The sequence below is a fragment of the Netta rufina genome (assembly GCF_964035555.1).
Source record: "Netta rufina genome assembly, chromosome: 8".
NCBI classification, from domain to species: domain Eukaryota; kingdom Metazoa; phylum Chordata; class Aves; order Anseriformes; family Anatidae; genus Netta; species Netta rufina.
In genome coordinates this window covers 9552142-9579390 of record NC_140131.1, presented here as the reverse complement: position 1 = coordinate 9579390, position 27249 = coordinate 9552142, and the positions used below count along the sequence as shown (strand labels likewise).

The following is a 27249-nucleotide window of genomic DNA, read 5'->3' as shown; positions in this document are numbered from 1 at the left end:
CTGTTGTGTGTGAATATGACAGTGATAGCTTTGTAAAATGTGGGCCGAAGCAGGCATTTTTCATGGTAGGGATTCTCTGCTTAGTTACGTTGTGCTTTTTACTTGCTCTTAGAATTGATACATATGCTGGATTTAGAAAATTCTAAATCAGCTCTACATTTAACTAAAATGATACAGAAAGATGCTCCTCAGAATATGAAAGAAGTGTCTGTGATTGGCAAATTGCAACAAGATGTTGATGTCATTCTCAGAAAACAAAGGCAGAAATGTTCACAATAGAAACACCTGTATTTTCTTTTGATTTGCTTTTCTGCTTCAAAAATAAAAAATTAGTCTTAGCATTTTTGATGCTGTCTCAGGCTTTACAAGCTTACCTTTTATTAGAAATATGTGACTGTCTAGAGAACTAGAGTAGCTAATCAGTGGTATGTCATCTTTCTTTAGCAGAAATCATCAAATATTTCTACTTTTTGTTCTAATGTGTCATGTGGGATTTAAAACTATTAATTAAAAAGGACATCCTTTGTGACCTCCAAGAGTTGCAAGTGGAGAACAGGAAGATAAATTACTTGTAAGCTGAATTCTCTGCCAGTACTATATTTAGGAGTTTTACCTGAGAATAATTATTTATTCAAAAGACAAAAGTAGATGAAATTTAGAGTAGAATCACAAATATTTTCTTAAGAAATATCATATGTGAGATGTGAATTTGAGAACAGGCTGTGATATTTGTTTAGTATTTGAACAGAATCGATCAATCTGTTTGTTCAGACACATACACTGGTAAGTTACTAAGAAAAGCTGCAGCCTCTTCCTGGCCTCTTGTGTCTTGAACATGCTCCTCTTCATGGCCACTCTGAACCTCTTCTACAAATCAAAGGAGCCACAAGCATGCAGAAATAGAAGGGAGGCTTTCTAAAAAGTTAAAAACCCTGTTCAAAAACCACTATAAAATGGAGTTCTGTATGGCACTTGCTGCAGGAGTTACTCTTCTGTATGTAATGTAAAAGTCAGGGGGTGTGATGAATCACAACTGACAGTCCATCAGGCAGACCTAGCTCCTAATGAACACTGATCCGGGAAAAATACACATTTTAATATCTGAAGCAGCATCAAGATAGGATGTCAAGCAATTTCATATCCTAGAAAATTGAGAGGAAAAGTAGTACTTAGAAGTCTAAGCATTTGAGATGGAAGTAAAGCAAAACAATTTTTAACTTGGGTGTGGAATCACTTCTGATTCAAGAACTCTTAGTGTATTTGAAGTGTGCTAATTCACTTTTCAAGCTGTATGAAATAATGTTTTCCAAAATTACCTGGGACCTTGGTATAGAAAGCCGCAGCTTGTTAACTTCATGGGAAAATCACCCTTCCTAGTCACCCAGACGTGGATTGAAGGGGAGAACTTTAGGAATACAGGTTTGCAAACCTTCCATTTATTTTATTTTTTCTTTTAAAAATAGAAATTTAAATTTCTTGTATATATATATATATATATATATATATGCATTTATTATATATCACAGAATTGTAGGGGTTGGGAGGGACCTCCAGAGATCATTGGGTCCAACTCCCCTGCCAAAGCAGGTTCCCTATATGTACACAGACATTGATGATATACACACACACATATAAGGTATGTATATATGCACAAGTATTTTCCTTATGTTTGTGTGTATTTCTTTGAATCATTAAAAAAAAATCTGAAGATTACAGAGACGTGTGCATGGTACACATATTACAGTGTACACGTTGTGAGATGGATTACTAAGTTACTGTTAGGTTACATTTTAAAATGTGAAGCTTAAAATCAATCAGACAAGCAACATAATCTTTGTAATTCAGTAGGAAAGAGAGATTCTTAAAGCTGGTTGAGAAAGGTCAGGCTATTTTAAAGTTTACTTTCCACACTGCTGACTTCCAGTGCAGGTACTCGTCCCTGCTCCCATCTATAATAACATGTGGAGGGAGCTGCTCGCAGGCAGCTCTGTAGTACTGAATTAAATTATTCTGCTCTTTTCACCGCAAGTTCAGTTCCTCCTTCTGGCTAAAAAGAAGGAAAAAAAAAAAAGATATTTTTCAGAGTCCCATTTCTGTATCTGTTTTCCCAGTATCAGTAGAAAAGTTCAGTGCTATACAGAAGGGCAAGATTCTTCTGCTTCCCGAACCAAGTGTGCATCTGGGAGTGTCTATTTTGAAGGCTGTGGATCTATGCAGCGACCAGGCAGTGCTGTGAAGAGAAGGTGAATCTTGTACAGAGTGAGCAGAGTATGTCACGTATGACTCCAGATCCTGCCCTGGTTATCAAAGCTGTCATTCATTTCCATTTTGTGTGTGTGATGCTTGGATGCTGTGACAGAGCCACGGCATTCACTTCTCTTGAGAGAGGTGGTACACATGTTTTTTAAACAATTTTGGTTATTCTAAGATTTGTGTGTGCTAGAAGGCAGATAGTTCTGTAGCATACAGTAAGATCCTTAGCTGCCTCTGTTAATATTCAGCAAATAATGTTAGTATATTGTTTGTAGAAGACCACAACACCTTTGTATTTATTTATGTGTACAAATCTCAGAAGCAGGCTTTACAAAAAGATACTAGTCTGAGCTTTTGGACTCATTAACCTATCTGATGAATATCATGTTTGTAGATGACAGCTGAGACTTTGGCCTATCTCTCGTCTGTAAGGTCTGTTCTTGTATTTTCAGGTAGTGGATGTACAGATGCTTTGGCTGCATCCTTCTCAGCGTGTCCAGGAAAAGGGAAGGTTCATGCCTGAATTATTAACATTCATGTAACAGTGTTGATTTACCTAATGGGTAATCATTCTGTGTAACAACGTCCCTTCAGACAGAGTCGTTTCAGGTTCAATAGTAGCCAGCTACAACCCTTGAGCAACAGGGGAATTTACCTTTGCTAACGGAATAAATCGTCTTTCGATCAGTCTTGGTGAATGAGACCACTGCACTACGGCTTTCCTTATTAAAATTCCTTCAGCTATAGCAGATGCAGCAGTACTGGGAAATTTTAGGGAAAGTAGTAATTCCCCTTCTCCCTGTTGTTGTTTTAAAAGCTTTACCCAGACTTGAATTGAGTAGAAAAACTAATTGCTTTTCATTTTAAAACTTGAAGCAAATCACGGGGGATCTAATTAAAATTCCAGTGTCTGGAAGGAAATATGCTATATAAATCTGAAAAAGTTGTTGCTTAAAAATTAATAGTATCTCTGTACCAGATTGTGCAGGCTCAGAAGACTTCGAACACCCACATAGTTAATTTCAAAACTTAAAAACTGTCATTACCCAATTTGTTCAGTTATTCTGAAATCCTATTTTGATCATAATCTGGAAAGTTTGCAAAAGATTGATGAAGACATTAAGAAGGCGATGACAGTTCATTGCCTGTTCATAACGGCATTGGGCAACGAGCTTTTTGTTCAGAAAGATTGTCTCGACACAGCAGGATTCATCGGCAGCAAAGGTTTGGTGTGCACGCAAACACCCAGGACCTACCAAGCCTGGCAGACTTCCTTGCTATGTCGGAATATCTGCTTTATTGCTTAAAGATGTTGCTACTACTGCACTCCCTTCTGATCTAAATTGTTCCTTCAGCTTTCTGCTCTGCTAGCGAGTAAGTGGCAACCCTAACCCTAGCTGTGTGCTGCTGCTGGGATATGTGTTTATGCGCTGTTGAGTTGTTTTGTTGCTCTCTTAGCTTTTTTCCATCTTTCTTGTTAGCTTGCAGTGCCATCTAGACTGTGAAAACCGCTCAGCCTTCTCTCAGTTTGGCAGCAGTATGCCTCTGGTTTTCCACTGTGCCCATCAGAATTAGAGTGAGTCCAAGCTTGAGAAATGAAGCACCAAAAATCACCTTGTTATTAATTTCTGATGGCTGTTCTCCCCCTGCCACCTGGAATATTTTGGGAATGGGTTTGATGGTGTTCACTTGTGGGTGAAGACCTGTGTTGTGTCTTATTACACTCATCTATTGGTAGTTCTTAACTAATGATTTATAACAATGCATTAAAACACGAAACAAAACCAACCCAAAGGAAAACAAACTTGTTGCTCAAACCCTTTGTTTTTAATTTAGTTGCTGAAGCAGATTGTGCAGTGCTCTGGATTCACTTCCCTCTCCAGTTCTCTCAGCGCCCCTTGGCACGTGCTAGATCAGCCCGGGGCTGCTTTAATCTCAACCAGCTGCTCTTTTTCCCCCCTGCACTTGGAGGCCAGATGGAGCGTGCTGGCTGGTGCCGTGGCCATCCCCATGCCACAGAAGGCATCGGCTCCTTCTCCCCTTCCCCACCTGTACACACCTCGCTCATGAGAAGTTGTGAAGCGATGCTGCTGCAGGTTTTTTGTGAACCACGGTTGTGGCTGAAGTGTGAGAGAATGCAAACCTTCGAATGAGCACGGTGCTTATCTTCATTTTCTGCTCAGCGTAGCGGTTAAGGTACCTGAATAACTTGTGGTGAAACAAATGCAACTTAGGTATAAGCTCGAGCACAGTGCTGGATGGAAACATAACCTCACAGACTGGGCTGGGGGGTGAGCTGGGTGCCTAGTGCTTCTCCTGAAGTGGAGGCAAGTCTTCTGCAGGTGACTCATCACTGATGTTTGACCTATTGCTCTTGTCTAACATGACTTTTAGAATAAATGCATTTTATGTGGGATCTAAGCCCGAAGACGTTTCTGATGACGCCAGTTATGTACCGTGCAGTGCATTGTTTGTCCAGTGTCCGTTTGTTTTCCTGCTCACGTTTTGATGTTATTTTATTGTCTGTACTCAAAGAAATCGCTCTTGGCATATGTTTACTATGGATAGTTCCTCTTTTGAGCTTTATTAGGATCTGAAAGAGCAAACCACTTAAGAATGTGCCTGATAGAAGCAGTCAACTCACTGACATGAAGCTACTAATTTATCTTCTAAATTTCAAAGGTTTCTGTAGTTAGTCTATAAATGATACTGGCTTTCAGGAGGGCTTTTATAAGGTTGTTGCTTTTTACCTAGAAATAAAAGACATTGCTTGTACTGCTTACCAGCTATATGCTTACACATCATAGAACAAAGCCAGGAGAAAAGATTCTTGTGTAAAGTAAGAATCAAGCATTCATTTTTCCTCATTGTATGAATTCACCACAACTTTCATTTTCATAGTAGCATTATCTCAACAAACCGGTGGTTAGGGTAAAGGCTGTACATTGTGGCCTGATTATCTTCCATGAGTGTTTAGTCCTTTTATTATCATATGCAGTTCCTTTGGTATGGTCTTTTTTCTTCAGTGAATTCTACGTTCAGCAGTGATAAACACTTTAAGCATAAAGATGCTTTCTTACTACTTATTATTCCTGAAAGTGTCATCGATGTCATTTCTAACCTAGGTTTTTCATTGAGAAGTGTAAGGTAAAGATTGTATGTGGGAATTATTACAAAATATGTAAAATACATATTGTATTTTGTGTATATACGATGCACTACTTATTTAAAAGCAAGTAAGAAAATGTACACCTTAAATTATTTTAAAAGGAGGGAAACTACTGATACATCCAAATCATAATATTTTTTAGCAAACTAATGCGTAAGTGATGAAGAGCTCAAAGAGCACATTGCCAGTTATTTATAGCTACAACTTGCAATTGAAAGTGTTTCTGCATGGTTACTCTGAAGTTACTCCATTGCAAGTATGAATTAATTTTTGTTTGCTTTCTCAAACAGGTAGCAGCCCTTTGGACAGTCCCAGAAACTTCTCACCAAATGCACCTGCTCATTTTTCCTTTGTTCCTGCCCGAAGGTAAGTGAATATATCTTCAGTCTGGGTTGGCAGGAAAATAGCGTGTACCTTAAAAATTGCCTGCGGGTTACAAATTTTGGGGCTGTGTTGTACTTTCTCTGATGTTTGCAGTTCTATTTTACTCTTTTTTGTTTAGGTCTTGGCAACACTCGGAACATATTAGGTACTTTTCAGACATAGAAGATGATAAAGTATATAAAGTAGTAAATACTGTTACTAGGGAAGAGGCAGTGTTCTTCCAGAAAGATGACATACAGGCCATAAACAAGCAGTTTAGTCATAATGATGTAAAAGCCAATTATGATTAGAATAACTCTATCTCAGAGGTAATCCCAGATCCTCTTCACACTGAGTAACTGAGGTGTATTGTAAGTGTGCTGATCTTGTTTGTCTTTGTGCAGACCTAGCAAAAGTACCTAAATTAGGCATGCACTACTGCATTCATTCACTGCTTTCTGAGTGGTAACAACTTCTTAGTTTTCTCTGCTGTCTTGGGGATTGGTGTCAAGAGTACATTACCGCTCTAATGAGGAAAATAGCTGATAATTGAAATTGCAAGTCTACAAGAACTGCTAAAAGAAGAGCAGTATTGAAAGACCTGAATGCAAAGCTATCATCTGTCCAGTAGCGAATGCTAGACAAATGCTGCTCATGCTGTATATCAAACTGGTGGAAAGAAATCTGATACTGTTAGTGACGAATTCAGTATAAGGAATAGGATAGAAAGAATAAAGACAGCTGAGAGAAGCAAACAAATGGAGTATTGAATTTCGTATCCTAGCAGGTAGACAGTAGTGGATAGTGATACAGAAAGTTAAATTTAGTTGAGAAATAAAGAATAACAACAAAGTGATCCCAAACAGGATTTGGGCAGGAAGCAGGATTGCTAGATTCAAGTGTGAGGAAGATATTTTTGAATTGCTAAGCTCTCCTTCAGCTGAAGTTTCTTACCTGGGTTAAGATTACCCAAGGACGTGTCATTTTCAGAGGAAGTAAGTTTTCTGAGAAAGACAAATTTAGCTCAAGTATTAGTTACAGAGAGGGTAGATCTCAAAACCTTAAAGAACAATGAAAGGTTAGGATTTAGAAGCATGCTGGGTTTATGAAATGAAGAGAGAAGCTGCAGGTATACACTTTGTCTGGATGGCAGGTAAATCCTGGAGTGTTTCTCCAGTTAGGTGATTGCTAGAGCCTTGAATACTCTTTGAAGTAGACTTTGGTCTTCACATTATTAGAAGAACTTCATACAATCATGTAAAATGTGAAGAGCTGGGTATGTATTTTCATGTTGCCTTGGAGGGGAAAAAGTCAGTTATAGGTGGTGTTAGAATAATTCAAATGGACTCACTTCATCCACTTTTATTTTTAAAGAGGTATCTGAGCCTGATTTGGGTGTATTCTTTACGTTCTGCTGAAGTCAACTGAATTTTTACTGGATTTCTGTTTCTGGAGTTCTGGACAATGGATTAGAGGAAGAAAATTGCAGCTGAAACCATTGTCAAAGCTTAACATCATTTGTTGGCTGTTTCAGCTACTTCAGTATTACTGCATTCTAAATTTCCAAACAGAAAACAACAGTTTTAATACTAAAACTCTGATGAGTGCCCTTTCCTACTTTTCCACTTTTCTTACCTGATTTTTAAAGGTTAAAAAATACAGGTTAAGCCTGTCCTAATAAGTGGTGTGGTTCATTTTACAGCATGCATGCTACTCTGTATACTTTATCTGTCACTGAAAAGAACATGTAAGCACAGCTTGTTTTAGAACCTTTTTTCTATTTTCTACTTGTATTACACCCTGAATAGCTATGCCAGCAGTAACAATACATACCTATTGTATTATCAGGCAGTAGTATCAGAATAACTTCTGTTTCAAGTATGGTATTAAGTAATTTAAAATGTTTTGCTCTGTTACCCCAGACAAACAAATATTTTGCTGTACCCTTTTGATAAGCATTGTTTGGGTCTTAATAGAGTTCTTACCTGATTTCTTCCATTGCCATCAAAGAAATGATTTGTTGCTGGTTTTCAGCCTTTTGTATTTTATGCAATTTCTTCTTTTGTTATGCTGTTTGGATATCTCTTGTGATTTTCGTTCTTTGATTATAGCCCTGTCATGAGTTGATTCTTGGGAAGCAGTAGGGATCGCGTTTGGAAAACTCATTTTATTTTAAAACCAATTTCACTACAATAGACTGTGCAAGATTGTCCTTAGTTTAGCTAGTGCTACATCATAAATCTCCTACTAGATACCCTTTCAATGACTATTTCGTCTCCACAAAGTTAACATGTTCAGAAATCCTCTTGTACGATTAAGGTAAAGTATCACTAATTTTGTCCATATTCAGTAAAAGCGACCTCATTGAAATACTAGTAACAGAATATGAGTTTGTTTCTATTTTCCAAAATCACACGTGCATCTTTTACTTCTCCCTCCCTCATTGTCATTGTACAATTTCTTCCATACAGCCACGGACACAGAGCAGACAGGTAACGTGTATCATGTTGCTGGTGTATGTGTGTTTGTCAGCTAAGCTTCTGTGCAGCTGAGCACTAGCTTGTGTTCCTAACAAGTTCATGCTATAATAACCCCATTTAGGCATTCAGTTTTTATTCTTTGGTAATCAAAACAGAAAATCTTTGTGTTTTGACCTAAAATGTTAAACAGGTAGTGCTCTGGGAGAAGATGCTTTGTTCTTCTATCACCTTGTTTGAAAATTAATTTATGTTCATTAAATAGCATTATAGCTGCCATACAAATACCTTGTTAATTAACTTATTAAAATGGCATTTTAAAGGCAAAACTCATTGTTCCCATGTTTTTGTTGTTCTAGCTAAGTTTATTTTACAATAAAAAATAAAAGACCTAAAATTTTCTTTCCAAGTATCTTTTCCTGAAGCAATATTGCATAAGTTCTCTCTAAAAATAAATTTGTATTAACAAAACACTGAAGTAGCTTTGAAATGTTTTGCATAAATGAAGGAGGAATTTTCTTGTAAAGCAAGTCTTTTTCCCCCTGCCTTTGATTTGCGAGATTTCTTCTCTTGTCCCACTTCCTTCTGCTAGATACAGAGCTGATATCCATTGTCCTGACTGCTTAGCACATCTCTTGCCTAGATTGCATCAGTAGAAAATAGCCCAAGCATGAAGACGTGTACTGTAATTTTTTAAGGGAGAAGGATTTATTTATTTATTTTTAACATTGTCAAAATGAAAATACTGAAGTATTTTCAATGTGCAACTTAGGCTACTCAGTGAAAGAGGGGTTAGGCTTTCCTTTTGCAAGAAATGAGTGATTTGTACATTCCTGTCTACTCTTTGAGAAGATGGGAACATATTGGTCTGCTTTGGGACTGAGGGTCCAAACTGAGGTCGAATCATTGACCAGAAGATCTTCCCAGCACCCCTGTGCGTTAGAAGAAGCTGAATGAAGCTTCTGTAGCTGACAGCTGGTTTTCAGTCCCTGAATGCAGGACACACGGACTTTGTAATGCTGGCCTTTGTTGTTTTTCAGGGTTAAGAAAGGAATTTCATTTCTCTTGGAATTTTTTGAGGTTGTTCTTTTACACATATTTGTCTTAACAAGGAAAACATCACCTGTGGCTAAATGGGGTTTAGCTATAATGAATGCATGCATAGAAATCTGCATTACAGCTTGCTATTTTTTATGCATGAAGCATGAATCTTTTTAACAACTCTCTTGATACAATATTCTTTCAGTAATGTAGAACAGTGGGTTTATTTCCCTATTGTTCTAAAATAGGTGGCAAAGAGGAAGGGTATAGGTATTTTCAGGCATGTGAGTACCAGGTAATAAATGGAACAAGATCTGGAAAAAATATAAACAGATCTGTGGGTGTGCAGGGAACTTTTTTCTGAAGATTGAGGCTTTGTGTGTTCATAGCAGGATGAACTATTTTATAGTTATAATGCTCTATTTTATAGCACACATGAAATTATAACAAAACCCCCAAATCTTTCCAAAGCCAGTTAGAACAATGAACTGTTCTAATTCAGTTTCACTTTATGACCAGTTACTGATAATCTGCCCGAGTAAAACAGGCAAGCAAGGGGAAACTGATGTGAGGGAGATTTCTTTATCATTCATCCCAACATGCAACAGGGCGTGTTTTTTATTATAGAAAAAAAATGCATTCAAGATTGAGGTGAGATCAGAGGCAGAAAAAGCACAATAGACAGAGCTGAATTGAGTATACTTTCCAGCCTCACTGAGGTGGGTTTTAGGGGTAGAAGAGGGCTTCAAGGAGGACAGTACGGGTTCTTCACCAAGCATCTGACGTTGGTAAAAACACGATCTGTTCTGCAATATCTCAAGGATGTTTTGGCTATTTTCCCTGATAGTCATGTTTCTTTGGCTGTGATAAGTAAATACCTGCTAACACTATACTGTTCGGAGGAGAAAGAGACCCTGGGTGTTACTTCTGTCTCCTCTGTATTTCAAATGCACCAATCGGCTCTCTTCTGATCTGCTGTAGTGGATTTGACTCACAGCTGTGTCAGTGGCTGAGCTGGGCCAAACGCACTAACCTAGGTAAACAAATGAGTCTGCTTTCACTTGATTCGTGATCTGAAAACTTTTTTTCACAATTTTCAACACTATTTGGGAGACAAGGAACTGCATAAGCATAATAATTCTAGGCAAGTCTTTTTCAATGAAGTTTGAAATGAGCTGATGTCATTTGTCTGTTCCCGAAACTTCAGTTTTTGCTCAACTGGCAACATTTGCAAATATTTTATATTTTATTTGCAAATATATTTGCAAATGCTTTATGCAGGAATCTGATGCCCATTTACTTTGTCTTTTCCAAGGTCCCTTAATTTTGCTCTTAAAACTTACCCTAGCTGCTTTTTCACAAAGATCATTCTAAATAGGATAGCTGGTTTACCTGAGTATTTTAAGACTGGAATGAAAACGTGCAGTTAAGAGATTTGGGGGAAAGGCTTATTTCCCCCAAGTACTGATCACACTATATCTATCACAGTAATTTCTTTTGCTTCCTTTCCATAGAACGGATGGACGCCGCTGGTCCTTGGCCTCCCTTCCCTCATCAGGATATGGAACAAACACTCCCAGTTCAACAGTTTCAGTAAGTGCCCCAGATTTTTCCAAGCAATTCAGTTTGTACGAACACACCCTAACAAATCAGCTTCTGAGTCTTTACTAAAATATCTGATCTTTCTTCATTGTTTTGCTAACATTATTAAATTTACTAATTATTTTAAAATTATTTTAATTATTGGTTCTGCTGCTTTTTCCTCCATTTCCCAGCTCCTATCATCTTGCACTTTGCCTTTTGCATTGGTGAAATCCCAGTGCAGCACTTGGCTCGACTGATCAGTTGAGAGGCACAATGTGTCAGGACTCTGAGACAGTGCATAATTACTAGCAAGCACTCAGCTTTTTTGTAACTGGGAAATGAAATTCTTGTCTGCTTTCAAGTTCTCAGTGTTAAAACCTGCTAACAGGCTAGCAGAAGGAAAAATTGATAATCCACATCTGTTACTCAACTTCAATAATTTGAATCTCCCAGTGATGCTTTGAATTTCTCACTTGTCATTAGGAAGGTTGGCTGCAGTTTACATGACTTCTTCTGTACTTTGAAAAGGCTAATATGTTGTTAATATCAGGAAGGCACTAACACCATTTTAACCCTTATATCTCAGATACTTTTTACAATGAATCTTATTCTTTAGTTCATGCAAAATAGTTGTTGTAGTTATCTACATAACAATCTTAAAAAGAGACTAGAAACACCAAGGCTACCTGTACAGCCTTAGTTTAACATGCTTTTTTATGTGTTACGGGGTGAGTGTCTTCAACTGTGTGATCAAATATCGTTGCCTCTTTCTATAATACTTCTACTGATCATTTTGTTTTATACCTAATGTTTAGAGTATGTTCCTAATAATTGTAATACCTGCATTAATTAGGACTCAGTACTCCATGAGTATTAATCTTACTAAGCAATAAATCTAAATGAGTCATAATCTTACTCTGAATGCAGCATCATTATTTTAATTCTGAGATGTTCTATTAAATTCATCCATAAACTTTTTAGTGCATCTCAAATGCAATTTTATCTTCACAGTTCCTTGGGACGTGAGTGTTAAAATCATTCTAGATAGGAGAAGAAATTGGACTCAAAATTTTTAGGTATAATTGACATGATTAAAATCTGTTTTTTGCAACATGAATATCATCTGTATTGTTTCATATGTTCAGACATTCCTGCAGACTCTAGTTTGCACAATTTCGACAACTTGTTATCTTTTGTCCTTAAGGACAGGATTTTTTTATTTCTTGTCTCCTTAGAAAGCAGGTGACATGATTTCTGTCTCCCCATGTAGGAGAAGGGTGTACAGATCGGTAGTCGTGAGAACAGAAAAATGTGGGAGAAAATTTCAATAGCAACACAGGAAAATGGCAGTCCTGATTTCACTGCCAAGCAGTATTATTTATCAAGCACCTGAGAACAGCTTTTGGACCTCTGCTTTTGCCTTTAGAGTCTTAGGTTAAATCTCTATCAGCATAAGCCATGGTTGTGTCCTCATCTGGGTACAAGCACCATGCTATTAAAGCATGGAGCGAGTATTATTACTTTCAGAATGGGTGGCACCAAATAGTCAGATGATCGATAATCACTGTGAGAGCTTCCCAGATGCCTGTGAAGATGACACCTTTGGAGACCAAGCTGGCTGCAGTGTCTAATTCTTTATTTCCTGGTGTGTTGAGTTTTTCAAGAAATTATAGTTTGACCAGACTTGGGGTAGATGTCCATGGAGAGAGCAAAACTAACAAAAGAAATCTGTTGGAAATATCAGTCCTTGTTTTGAAATGGGAACATGAAAGCCACTTTTAGAAAGTCCTCAGCTTTCTGACATAGGAAAGAAAGAATATTCCTGTCTTGTTGTGTTTCCAGAAACAGCGAGATTATTTTGATTGAACCTTTCCAGGAAAAAGAAAATCTTAGACATGTCACATAGAAAACATCACTCCAAATTCTGTAAGTCTTGTAAAGCTGTAAACAGAAAGCAGGACAGTAATGAGAAACATGTGGTGATAGTCCAATGTGGAGCTGAATTCACCTTCCTGTAGGGAATGGATTCAAACCTGTATTCCAAGACTTTTTTTTTTTTATTATTTTTTTTTTCCTAAATGGATGAATCTTTACTCTCTTTTCCTTTTCCTGATCCAGTTTTACACTCTCAGAAAGACACTGAAATGTGCCGTTTAGTAAGTTCCAAAGCAGTCTTGGAGGTATTAAACTTAGGATAGGCTTAGAAATGTAATACTGCTTATTGTCATAGTATTTCTTAGATTAGAATTAATTTGAATTGATCTCAATAACAATTCTGAAGTTGATAAGCAGTATTATTCCTATGTAGACTTTAAAACGGAAGTAAGAAGATGCAAGGGGTTTGTCAGAAGCACACACTGAATTAATGCCATGGGTGAGAACATAACAGAAATTTGGGCTTCTGTTTGTTGTGATCAGTCCTCTAGATCGTGTTTCTTTTTCAAGCAAGATAGAAGGAAGGCAGTAGACCTTTCTGTACGTATCAGTAGGAAATGAAATATGAAGAATAATGTTTCTTCTGTGTTCCGCTGGCCTGAGTTTTGGTCTGGCAGTTAGAGCTGAGTTGCATCTCTGTGGTCATAGATGAGCTATTCTACCAACCAAGCAGCTGAACAAACCAAGACACTTACTTGTTTTAAAGTCAGTGGAAACTCGTACATTCTGCTTTATTTTTTGCTTCCAGTTGATGGATGACACTTCTTTAAAAATACATATTTATCCTTCATAAAGACCACATACGTCAGGCCAGCACTGAAAAAGCTGGAGAAGACCTTTCAAGTGAGATATATGTGGAATAGTCAGTTGAATGGGCCTATATACAGTTATTTTTAAGCATCTAGTTTGCTATTAATTTTCTAGATGCAGAGTAAATATATAATACTATATTATTAGCTTAATCGTTTTCTTTTTTTTTTTTTTTTTAACTGAAGAAGAGTTGGCCAATTCTGCATCTGTAATTAAGACACCAGCAGTGTTAGGCTGCTGTAAATATCAAGTACACTGATGTGATTACATAAAAATCAATAATTCAGAAGTGTTTAGTTTTGCTCTTGTGCTTTCCCACTGAAAAGTTGGATGCCTTAAGGTTGCTAGCAAAGCACCTGGCAGAAGAAAATCAGTTTCTCGGCATGGTCTTTATATAATCACAGAATGCTTTGGGTTGGAAGGAGCCTTGAAGATCATCTAATTCCAGCCCCCCCTGCCACCTCCCAGTACACCATGTTGCTCAAAGCCCCATCCAGCCAACACTTCCAGAGCTGGGGCATCCACAGCTTCTCTGGGCATCCTGTTCCTCACCACCCTTTGAGTAAAGAACTTCCAAAGTAAAGACTTTCTTACAAAATTTTTTTTTTCCAAATAATTTATTTCTGAAATTATCTTCAGAACTGTCCTTAATTATTCCTTGGAATTATAAACTTTACAATCTAATTGCTTTTAAGGAGAGAAAACGGAAGGAGGTTTTTGGTGGGTCATCTATGAGTTGACTAATGCAGCTTCCCCAGTGACTTTGCTGTTGGGAAACGTGTTGTTTTTCTAGAATTTCAGGTTTGATTTTTCTCTTCCAACTCTAGTAACTAATAACTTGATATGTGCTAATTTTCCTAATGTTGCAGTTTTAGTTTAATTTTGTTTTGAATAAGAGATGCGCTCATAATGCCAGAGCTCGAGTACCTGTTAATGCAGCACTTCATTAGCCAGTGTCTTCAGTACTTCCTGCTCTTCTGCAAGATGGGTGTTATTCAGCACAAATAGGATGTCATCTGACACACGCCTTTTCTTTGAAAACTGCTGTGGTTTTTGCATAAGCAGGTGCTTCTTCCCCCTGTTTGTGTTGTGTAAGACAGGTGATCAAAGAAAGCTCTGAAAGCCAAGAAGGGCTTGCATAATTCTGTAATACGGAGAGAAAATCTTTCCTGCCAGATAGGCATAAGCAGAGTGTGCAGCAGAATTGCTGTGGGCAAAGGGCTGTCAATTACTCTGACTCTGTTTTGGCTTCAGTGTGGATTAGACAAGTGTAAGGTGATGCCCCATCTGGGTAATTGTCACCAGGCAGACACTGCTGGATGTGACTTCCCACCATGGTCCTTCTAGACCTGCCCAAAGTTGGAATTTGTGGCTCCCTGTTCCAGCTGAGCTTGGGGATTCCCTAAGGCTTTCAGGCAGGTGCTTTTCTGTGCAATGCAGAGGGAGTGGATCTGGGCTCTTGAAAAAATTACACGGTTATCAAAGGATAAGATCTTTAGGTTTATACATTCTCACATTCAGTTCAGCTCAGTCTTGGCTAGAATTCTCTACAGATAAGATAGTGTTAGGTGATTGGATCTGCAACAATCTGCTTAGTTTTTCTTCAGTTCAAATGTGACTGTAACTCTGTTGGCGAGTTTGGATGCACCTGGTTTAGGTGATCTCAGAATATTTTCTTTACCAGCTGTACAAACATGCAGGACTCAATGAGCAGCCTTGTTAGCGTTTGGCTTTCACTGCTCAGCCACTCTTGTTAGCTTTCTTTTCCAAAAACCATCAACAGCAAGTAAGTCTAGAAAAGCAAACTAGGTGAGTTAAAACTTTGGTCATACATATCATGTGATGCATAATTCCGTATTACTTCTGGTATTAGGATGCTCTGCTTACTAGTTAGAGTGAGGGTCATTGCAGCAAAAGTTCTTCCATTGGAAAAATGTGAACAAATGATTTCATCAGACTGATAAGAAGCCTCAGAATTTAGGTTAGTATGGTGTTTTTCATAAGGTCCATTGGTGTTATTCAGTGCTGCTCTGGTTATTTAGCACTTCAGAAGATTTTAAATTTGTCCTTACATAATACATTTACTTATTTTTGAAAAATTGAAAGAGATGTTGAAAATAATCACACAAAAAAGTGTGTTCTTTAGTTGACCTACAGCGTTTTCCCCTGGAACATCCAACATTTGATGTTGTTCACACTTCCCACAAATCTTATGAGCTCAGGTTTCTTTAGGTTCAAGAATTAAATCTATTTCATGTCTATCATTATCATAGGACACGTCATATAAATTTATTGACTTATTTAAAAATGAATGAGCTGCTTTACTGTTTGTAAAAGGAAACTATTAATCATGCAACTCTACAAAGTCAGCTGCTTTCATTTTATTATTTCCTACCTGGCTAGAAAAGAAGCCTGATGGGTAAAGAAAAGGAGAAATAAAATGGAGATCATGGAGAAATAAAATCCAGACCGTTTACAGTAGCAATTTCAATTGAGAGCCAATAATCAGTAAAAACTCCCGTGTCTACACAGCTCCATAGCATTCTGCATGCCAGTGAAACTCCTGAGCTAAGAGAGCATGAGGGAAAAGGAAAGTTGCTCACCACTCCAGGAACCTCCTTGTCCTTTCCAGAGTAGCACTGTTGTTCATGTGTATTCCTTTCTGTCTCCTAAGAGTAAATTACCTTCGTGATCAAATGTAACAGTTCCAGAATCAGATGTATTGCTTCCCTAGCCTGTTCCCAAAGTTGTCCTGATCTCACCAGCTCTGTCATTGTACACATGGTTTGGCTTAGCCTAAAGAGAACATTAAACAGAGGCACCTGGTCTGATAAGTAGCTTTCTTTTCCGCTGGAGTGTGCAGTGTCTGGCAGAATTCGTTCCTCCTCCATTCATTAGCTGACCCCTATGCATGCGTTTAGTGCATTTCTTTTCTGTATTTTTTTCTGTACTCAGTCATCATGCTCATCTCAGGAGAAGCTGCACCAGCTGCCCTTTCAGCCCACGGCAGATGAACTTCATTTCCTGACAAAGCATTTCAGTACTGAGAGCATCACTGATGAAGAAGGGCGCCATTCTCCAGCCTTGAGACCTCGATCTCGCAGTCTCAGGTGAGCTTCAGGCTATGTTTATTGAATATTTAAGATGTTAGACACAAGTATTGCATTTCCATGTGTGCTTTCAGCTCTAAGAAGATTAAGAAAAGGTGGTTTTGTTTTGTTTTGTTTTGTTTTGTTGCATGTTCTTGACATTACTTTGCTGAGCACTGACTCCACCTCACCTAATCAGAAAGTAATATATATTTTATATTTTACATTTGACACTAAGGATTTCAATCACAAAATGGTTAGTGCAGTCTGCTTTTGTATCTCCACCGCAACTCTGTGAAAATGTGATCCAGAAGCATCACAGTCTAAGCCTGTAGGATGTAGATTTCCGTTAGTGAAGTTTCTTCTCAGAATTTTGCTGCAGTCATATAAGGAAGCTATAACAGTCACAGTTAATAACTTTTCCAGCAGTGATTCTGAAAGGGTATGAAAACTGGAGTCGATGAAGTCAAAACCTCAAACAGAATTGCACCCACGAGCAGTTTTGTTATAGCTCTGAAAACATTTCTCCTGCATTAGCAGTTGAATAATTTTTACTGTTTCTTCAGAGAATTGGTTCTTCAAAGATAGCTATCCAGTGGTTATTTCTGCAGTTGACTTTTTTCCATACTTAAAAATAGAAGCAACTAGAACTTAATCTTTCACAGAATTAAAGAATGATGGAAGTTGGAAAGGACCTCTGGAGGTCTTCTTGTCCAAACCCCTGCTTGGGCAGACTGCCTTAGGACCATGTTCAGGCAGCTTTTGAGTATTCCACAAACTCTCTGGACAAGTTTTGTTCCAGTTCTCTAACAATTATTAAAAAAAACAAAAACAAATCCACAAGCCATAAGTTTTTTATGTGTTTAGTGCTGGACCAAGTAAATAAAACTCAAGGGATGTCTACCTTCCATAGCATCTACATAACCTGTTGTTATGAAACAAAAAGGATTTATACAAGCAGGGGACAAAGAGGTGAAGTATCCCTTATGCTCCTCATCTGAGAGTATCAGAGGCTGGATATCACTTTTAAATCAATGGGCATGATCCAGAAGCTGTCAGCTGGAAATACTGAATCAGTGTGCCCAGTTCAGGACTTAGACTGGGGTTTGTAATAGAAGGGAAATAGTCCATGAGAAAATGCCTGGTGAGTATTGTGTCACGGCAGAGCTGATCCCTCGTGATTATTCATAATTATTTGTATGTTCTGAACTACAGTGCAGGCTGCATGGTAGTTGCATATGGAACTGCTAAGTGCAGTTACACGGTAATCTACAAGAGCAGGTAAGTACTGTAGGTAGTAGCACACTTAGCCTGCGATCTCTACAAATTGCCATGTAGTAAAAGAGTAGCTACATGATTTGTGCTAAATTGTTCAAGCTCTGACTGGTAGTCCTACTTCAGTCTTGCTGCTGTCACTCTTAACGCTGACTATCGCTGATCAGTGTAGCTGTGGTAGTACTAATTCCGTGTAGATAAAACAGCTGCTATAGGTAGCCAACCCATCACTAAAGTAATTGTTGTCCTAACACAGACATATTGCTGTTGGAATAATGAAGTATAAAGCACTATTCCTGATGCAAGAGTGATGTAAACAAAGACGTGAAGAGCATAATTCTGTTTTTTCTTGTTATTAACTTAAATTATTAACTTTTTAAGAATTTGTCCTCTGTGAGATGATTTAAAAGCAGAGTTATCAGAGTAGGTTTACAGATTGTGCCAAGATTAATTCAGCATGTCGTATTGTGATTAATATTTATTTCTTGAACACTTTCTCTAGCTTTCTTGGGTTTTCAGTGTGATAATAGCCAACCTTATTGGTATTCCAAATTTTAGAGTCAAGTAATTTAAATTTTTTAAGCTTACTGCTCCTGATTTGTTTTTCATTTTGCTTATTGCTAGTACTGTGATGCTGTGTGGCTCCAAAGCACCTTTACTGCTACCAAACATCTGTACTGGCCCTTGCACCTCAAAGGAAAATTGCTCCAATTAATTGTATTTTTTTTGTTTGTTTTTGTTTTGTTTTGTTTTGTTTTGTTTTGGTTTTTGAGGGCCTCTGTAACCCCAGATTTTTCTAGAAGTATCAAATCATCCTTTTATGGTCCTAGCTAGACTATTGCCTACATAGAACTTCTGGAAAAAATCTACTTTTTTGAGTAGGAATTTAACATTTTCTAGTATTTAGCTGAAGCCAGGAGACAGTTCTCCCATCTATCTCCAATAGATTCAGCACTCACCTATTAAATGAAAGGCCATATCTTTGATATCTTCTTTTTTTTTGTAGTGTGGCCTTCAAATCCTTCAAGTTACTGATCAACAGAGAGATGCCCGGGCTGTGTTCACTTCTTTTAAAACAATCCTGGGCTTTATCTGAAGGAGATATTTTTTTCCAGGAGTAAAATGCACAGAGAGTGTAGATTCTCACACTAAACTTGGCATCATTACTCTTTTTAAGTTAGAGAGATGCTGCCCTCCATCTTTTCCCGGTTCTTTTTACTTGTCATCCTTCAACAGTTGCTAACAAGTGGGAAACATTGGAGATAAAAGTCAGGCTGACTAATAACTCTTTCAAAAGCTGCTTCTGTGCATTCACTCTGCCCCCCAATCTGCCTGTTTTCCTTGATCTCATTTCATATTTCAGGGTAATGATGTCTAGGGAAAAAAGATCGAAGACTGCAGCAGTGAATCTTTATATAGTTGATGAGATCACCCTTAATCAAATGTGCTCTTTCATCAGTTTGCGGGGCAGTGCTGTTTAAATGCAGTCCTCCAACCTGACTTTCAGTGTGTTAGATCCTGCTGCTGAGAATATACAGAGACGGTTCCTAGAAAATGTAAGTTACCGGGAGAAGCTTCTGACAAAAAGTATCCAAGATGGAAACAAATAGGTGTTGCAAAACCACACCGGTGGCCCATACAGTCCATTTTTTGTCTTAAGAATCAATCCTGTAGGTTGTGGAGTTCTCTCATCTCTCAAGCATCAGCTTGAACCACGTGAGTAATCTGCGTGGTTTCAGCACTTGCTGCTGCTGCTTTCACAAAGTGCCCAAAGCCTCAAGCTGCAGAGGAGCAGGTGGTGCTCCTCGCAGAGCAGGGGTTCTCACAGCCACTGATTCACCACAGAAAGATAATAGTTTTATATTCCTAAGACTGAGGCGTGTATTTCTTACCCAAATGCATTCTAACTGTGTTAAAGATGATGTTGGCCCATTTGTTTTTTCTCTCAAGACAGTGAGTTTTGTGAACTTGAAGTTGTTCAGAGTGGTGACCAGTTTTAAATTTAACTGGCTTTCACTCTGTATCTTTATGGTCTCCTCTTATGAGGAAAAGTGGGTATTTTTACTTGACCTCTGTACTGCTTTTTACTTTACAGTCTTTTCTGTCTAAAGCAGTTCCAGTGTTTGTTGGCATGCGCAGAAGAAGTAAGAATAAAAAAGGTTTGGAAAAAAATATGTGTTGGAAAGAAAGCTAGTTGCAGCTCCTGTGTAAAAGTATAGAAAAAAAATATCATTAGTCCTTGCTTTCAAAGAGCCTGAGATTGAAATGTGTTCTCTTTCCCCTAATTTTCAATCTCACCTACCCATCCCTTACACTCAGAAGGCAGTCCTACTGTAACGAAAGGCTGGTGAAAAACAGTTCTGCAGTACAAAAACAGCTGCAAATAGCATTCGTCCCCAGACAAAGGTAGCTGAAAGCTCAGTGTTTGTAAAATTAATTAAAAAAGAATGAATCAAAAAGTGTGTAAACAGTTTCACCCTTTTGCAAGCTCAGAAATGACTTTTCAAAGTGCTCAAAGAGAAAGGTTCTTACTGCTGTGTTTCATCACTCTCCTGTTCCATAAAAAGACCGATTGCTGTATATTTTACTTTGCCCTGGGTTTCCTTTTTGCTAGCAGCACTAGAATAACTGCCCAGCATGGACTTCTGTGCTGTTTGGTTTTGGTTATGCAGGAAGAAAGTTTCTTGCAAAAACCACTGAAAAATAAAGTAAAGTTGCACCTTTAACTTTCTGCAGTTTCTTCCTCTGCAGTATAGATTTTCACTCTCAGGAAAACTGTGTTTCACAGTTACCATGTGTGTTGGTTAACTTCAGGCTCCAGTGGATGCTTTCTGCTCTACTGAGTTCAGTTCTCTGTTGCTCCTTGGCTCGTCCAGGAACAGGACTAAGCCCCAAGGCCTAATTGCTGTGGTCTGTGTCAGGTGCTGAATCAGATATTTCTGCTCTGAAGTCTGACCAACAGATGGGGATTGGCCACATTTGATTCTGCTTTACCTTCTCTTCTCTCTCTCTCTCTCTTTTTTTTTTTTTCAGGGGGACTTTTCTGGCATCTAATATTAATGTAATTTCTTTGAGGGCAAATATTTATATGTTTAATTTTTTGGGGAAGAGGGAGGCTGGCACTGCTCAGCTTCAGCAAAACACTTATAGTTTCTACTTTATGCAACTTCAGCTCTCTAGTTTTACAATTACTATTTTTTTTTGTCACTGGAAATGACAAAAGTGTAAGGCCTATGATTTTAATTTTCCTGTGGACATTGGCTTCTGTAATATGGTATACATTCATCCTAATTAAACCTCCATGCGGGGTTAAAGCTGAGAAGAGAACAGAGCTTTTAACTTCTCGGTGTTTTTCTAGTAAATACAGCTGCCACTGTGAAGGAAAAAATACCTATTTATAAACAGCTCAATTTTATTTAGTCACTGCTAAGCTGGCTTTTTGTGAGATTTAATTTATTAATACACTACTTCTTGAGATAGCTATTAGCTCTTTTCACTTTCTAGTATCAGATAAAGATACCTGAGTTTTGACAAGCTGAAGTCTGGAAGCCTTTGTGGGAGAAAGATGTCACTGGAAGTCTGCTACCACATCATTTCATGAAGTGGAGGGAAGGGGAAGAACAGAGTAGTTTTTCATTTTGCTGTTAAGCTTAAGGGGACAGATATTATTCTTCTAATGTCTGCTCTGCTGAAATGAAAAACTCACTGACAATAATAATTTCTTTGACCTACCCATCTACCAGGAAGAGAGAAGAAGCCTGCTTTTTGTCTTGAAATGTTATGCACGTGCACAGTGTGTGTCCTGTTGTACAGAAAAGAATCTGTTCCTTTGTGAGGCTTGAAATGTTAGACTGGTTTTGTGCCACATAGGATTTTTTTTGTGTGCTGTGTACATGTGCAAAGCTTTTGCATTTGAAAAGCTGTCATGCCAATAAAATGTATTAGATCTCTCTTTTTTTTTTCTTCTTCCATAAAAGTTCTTTTACGTTCTCCATTGGTAGCATGCAGTTATCTGCCCAGTCCTGTTTTTTGTTTGTTTGCTTATTTTTTCATCTGGTTATGTCTCCAACATGCTACTCAATCAATAATCAGAAGTGCCTGGCAGCCTATAGTTTCCTAGGTGAAAGCTCAACATTTAAAAAATTATGGTGCATTATATTATGGTGCACTCCTTGCTGTAGTCAGCTAGACATTTAATTTGACATGTTACATTGGGTGAACTTTATTTAGAATGACAATTTGAACCTTCATCCTGGGTTTTATTCTCAGTTGCTTGAATGCTCTTTCATTCTAGGTGGTAGAAAATTAAAAATAAAATGAGTAAGAACTGCCAGTGCCTAAGCAGGCTAAGGAATTATAAGAGTTTACTTGCCAGTCAGTAGACTCTTCTACAAAGAAAATAAGAATTGTTTTGTTTCAGAAATGTAGAAAGCAAACAAAAAACCCACCATCAGCCTCAAATCATTTTGGCTGTTCTTAAGGAAATGCTCCAGCTGCTGGCAGGACAGCTCAAGAAGCATGTCTTCCATACAGCTATTAACTTCCTATATTCATACGAATAAAGTGTTTTGGAAGTAAAAGGAAAAAAAAACACAACATGTTTTGTTGTAGCACTAAGACAGCAAATACTTAAGCATGCACAAAATTTAGTAGGACTACTTTAGAGTGAAAATGAAGTATGTATGTGCCTTCATAGTTTTGTAGTCAGTATCGCACAGAGAAACAATTCATTACAGAAAAATAAATTCTTCAAGAAATATGTTCACCAAATCCTTAATTCCCAATGAACTGCCAGTAAAAAGGTGTCACATGCTTGTACTGGTGGTTTTGGTCTTAGAGAAAAAAGAAGAAGCATAGTTAGCTAGATATGTAGGGAAATGTGCTTCAAAGCATGACTTTTTAATATCACTCTCTAAGCTCCTACCCTTGTTTTCATTATGTCATGCATTCTGTGCAAATATAAATGTAAGTTTCTTTATACAGAAATGTTTTCTTGATCAAAGAGGATATATTATTGTTGAGAAAAATAACCATGAAAATGTGTTTTTACTTGTTATGAGTAGCCACTGAACATCCAAATCAGTTTTTCTCTTGTAACGTGAGTTCAGTGAGACGTTTAGGCTGAAGTGCATTTTCTCAAGCTGAGGGATAAACCTTAATAAAAACAAGACACAATCTAATTCATGGAATTCCAGCACCAGGCATGAAAAAGAGATTGGTGTTGCTATACTCTGTGAGCCAGTGAGTTAAATTTTCTCTGAATTGTAAATATATATTCCCAAAAGAATGCTTTTCCTTTAAATAGGTTAGCGGCAAGGTAGTAACTGTAATGCATTCAGAGTTTAAAATGCATTTATTCCATTTAGAGAGATCCATTTCATCTTTCACAAGAAAGTTTAAAATGTTTGAACTGATTCAAAATAAAATTACATTTTTTATATATAGAAAATATTTTTCACAATATGTGGTGCTCTTAAAATCATGAAGACAATAATCATATAATAGTCCAAATAATTGAAGCTCTTGCTCGTCTTGAATGTTAAAACAACGTAACCAGAAAAATGAGATGCTGTAGGCGATCCTGTAGCTGGGGATTATCTGCATTACCTCACTCCGGCTGTCCTCAGTGGTGGAATGAGTCAGAGCATTGCATACCATCAGATGTGATGAAATGAGATGCAACTCTTCTTTAAAAACCACCCAAACAGTGATATAAATGCAGTTTGTCAAGATTTACTGTCCTTTTTGTGCGTGCATATGTGTGCCTTGAAGTTGCTTGCTAACCTATGCATCCATGCATATGCATCCATGGTGTAACATGCCCAAGGGAGTGCAGTTCTCATGAAAGTATTCTGTTCCTACTGCTTGTGGTATTTATATAGAAGATTTAGCAGAATAACACTGTTCGTGCATCCCTACAGTAGCATGGTGTTCTTCAGACAAAGGAAAGCGAGTCTTCTCAAGGTCCTTGTTACATTTTTCTCTGCTCCTTTCCAGCACTAGAGACTCTGGAGGTAATAGGGATTTCTTCCTGTGCAGCTCTGCTGCCATTACCATGGAGGGCAGTAAGAGAACACGGGCAGTGACAGTACCTTTAACGAATGCACTTTTTTTTTTTTTTACATGCTTGTGTGTTAGGGCTTGCATTCAGTGGGAATAGGTGGGTTGTCTGCCTGAGTTCTTGTGCAGACAGGAGGGTGGGCAGTTTTCAGATGAGTTAGCTGTCACTTCTGGAGGGCTATGAACTGCCATTGCTTGGTAAGATTTCCTCTGAAGTTCTACATTTAGCCATTGCTGAAGGGAAGTCAAAGGGCTACAGTCAGTGTGGCAGTGACCAGCACTGGATTTTTGAGGGTTTTGATGTGATATTTGTAAATGATGATGTACTTTCTTTTCTCCTCTAGCCCGGGTCGCTCCCCAATTTCCTTTGACAGTGAAATAATAATGATGAATCATGTGTACAAAGAAAGGTTTCCAAAGGTAAGGAATCACTTTTTGAATAATGCATTCAATGAACTTGTGAGAAAGCTCAGAATTTATTTGTGGTACTTACTGAGAAGGATCTCATGTCTTACCTCTGATTTCCAATTGTTTGTTTGTTTGTTTTAAAGCTGAATATTAAAATCTTTGGAATCAAGTTTTGAGAGTTAACATTTCACTGCAATGAACATAGATGTTTGTTTATCCCAGAGCTGTCGATACGGTCATTCCTTTCTGCTTTACCACTAGTAAGAATAGATGTTTCTCTGGTGGCAGGATATTGGGGCTTATACTGAAAGAAATGACGTCTGTCTATTGCTTGGGGCAGTGATTTTCAGATTTCATGGTCTTGCCTACAAATTCTGAGAGCTGCCTTGGATCTTACATCCTTATTCTGGAGACCCAGGGAAGAGTGCAGCCTCAGAACCAAGATATTTTTATAGTCATTTCCATTTGCAAAAAGTGTGTCCTGATTAAATGTTGCTGTTTGTTCTTGTGAACATAATTCTTGCCTATGGTATAATAATTATATTCTAAGCAAAACACCATTATTGCGTTTTGGACTATTTTCTAAGCCCAGTGCATTTTGGGATTGAGAATATGTTACTTTAGTACCCTACTTGTTTATGTTTAGATTTTGGGATAGTAAAATTTTAAGAATAATTTGTTTATTCTGTACTCTTAGGCCACAGCGCAGATGGAAGAACGGCTGGCTGAGTTTATTGCCTCTAATGCTCCAGAGAACGTGCTGCAATTAGCAGATGGGGTCCTAAGTTTCATCCATCATCAAGTTATTGAACTGGCCAGAGATTGCCTAGATAAATCACGTGAAGGTCTCATTACTTCTCGGTACTTTTATGAGCTGCAGGAAAACTTGGAGAAACTTCTCCAGGATGTAAGTGCACTCTAGAAGTAGAATATATTACTTTGATTGAAACTTGAAACAATAAGGCAGAGCTTTGATTTCAGGAGAGGCAGGATGAATTCCAGAGGAAGGGCAGCAGGTGGGGGTATCAGGAGACCTGAGTCGTTGATCTACCATGGGCGGATTTGAGCAAGTCACTTCACCTGTGTACTTCATTTGTATGAAAGTTAAATATGCATATGAGGAAGTCAAAGCCAGTCTTTGCCATTTATGAAAATTGGGTTCATACAGATGAAGGAAATTACTGAACTTTTCTTTCATGTACTTCAAGACTCTGAATGACTTATTAATTACAATAGTGCCTTCAAGGAGTGAAAACACCATAGTTTGTAGTGTTTCTATAAATTTTTCATAAAAGATTTTCTTGAGCTGAACTAATCCAGTTGTGGGGTTGTTTTTTTTTTACTACTTCGATGTGTTTTGTGGTGTTCAAAGCATTTGAAAATACACAAGGGGGCACAATTTTAATGCATGCTCAGTATGCTTCAGCTACTCATTAAAATCACTCTTTTCCTTTAAAATAATATTAACTTCAAAAAATCTCTTAGAATTTATGCTATAGCTGTTGTGAAGAGTCGGTGCTATTACTTATTGCTGGGTCCAGACCTCTATTTGGGAACATCTTCCTAATCCTCTGCTTTGATTTAAGGAGATAGCAAGTTGAAAGTACAGGATTTATAAAGATCACAGGCTCAGATAACAAATATCACTGAGATACCAAAAAACAGAGACCTTGAAAAAATTTTTCTGTGATGATTTTTAATCTTTTTAATGAAGATGTATTTACATGTCATTGATCAGCTTTCCAGTATGAATTGCACTAGTTTGTGCACCTTTGCCACTCTTTCTAGGCTTTAGAAAGTGGTAGGTAGATTAAAATACTATGTTAATATACTACTACTGTATTTAAAAGCTTTGTGAAAACTGCAGAATCTTCCTTTGTTTTAACTAAAGTTTTTAGCTACCACATTTATATGAGTGTGGCTGCAACTTCCCCGATATTTGTTATGCATGGGAAAAAGAAATTGCTCATGTTTGTTCCTGTGGTGCTAAGCCTGAATGAGGAATGATTTTGACAGATCAAGAGAGGAAGAGAATATTTGTCAAGGACCTGCATGGTTGTCTGCCTATGGCATATCAGTAACCACTGCGGATACATTTCTGTAGTAAAAAATGTGTTTCCTGGTAAAAGTAGAGTTCTTTGGATGCGGTGCGGGAGTTTGACCGTAGCTTCCAGCATACTGGGCTGGAGAAATTGCATCTAGTCAAAGAAATTGTTCAGGATTCATGGTTTTTAAAGGAGGAAAATCTTTCTAGTGTCTGAAAGCATGGCAGCAGAGCCTTTTTGGACAGCATAAGCAGCACGCAGGCACTGCTGCTGGATCCAGGGCTGGCTGGCGCAGGGACTGACAGAGGCACATGAGCACTGCTGCATTTTGCTGAGAAGGCTTGGAGCTGCTGTGGGGGAGCTGGAAGCAGGGTGCAGAGGTTTCCTGCAGCCAGATGAGTGTGTCAGTAGGTCCATGTTGTATCTCCAGCATCTAGAAGCAGGGTATGTGTGCACACCAGCTATGAAATAAGGAATGCAGGCACCTTTGGTCGGTGGTTTGGAAGCTGAAAAGCTTTCACTAGAAGTGGATGTGTATGTTTTGCAAAGCAGCTTACATTTCAAGGGGTGCAAAGGGTCTACAGAGTATTTTACAGTGTCTTTTAAAGTATCTTCTGGTAACAGATAGTTTAAGCTTGAAATTCTCCAGCTTCCAGACTTTTCTCCCTCCTTTGTATGTGGACTGTGATTTATTATACTCTAAGAAATTGAGAGAGCAATAGGTTAGGTCTAGCCACTCC

General features: G+C 38.0%; 1 protein-coding gene across 7 annotated transcripts in view; it reads left to right on the top strand.

Moving 5' to 3' along the window:
* Nucleotides 1-27249, top strand: part of MAST2 (microtubule associated serine/threonine kinase 2) — a 189874-nt gene that overhangs the window by 123497 nt on the left and 39128 nt on the right. For 6 of the 7 annotated variants that reach the window (XR_014618647.1, XM_084290755.1, XM_084290753.1 and 3 more), the window contains 6 exons: nucleotides 5713-5788; nucleotides 8257-8277; nucleotides 10818-10896; nucleotides 16588-16742; nucleotides 24401-24476; nucleotides 25162-25371. Coding sequence is in view for 6 of the 7 variants with exons in the window: in XM_084290755.1 (XP_084146881.1) it covers nucleotides 5713-5788; nucleotides 8257-8277; nucleotides 10818-10896; nucleotides 16588-16742; nucleotides 24401-24476; nucleotides 25162-25371 (617 nt within the window). In the remaining variant the exon portion in view is untranslated. The remainder of the gene's footprint in view (nucleotides 1-5712; nucleotides 5789-8256; nucleotides 8278-10817; nucleotides 10897-16587; nucleotides 16743-24400; nucleotides 24477-25161; nucleotides 25372-27249) is intronic. The other variant, XM_084290754.1, reaches the window with a different exon arrangement.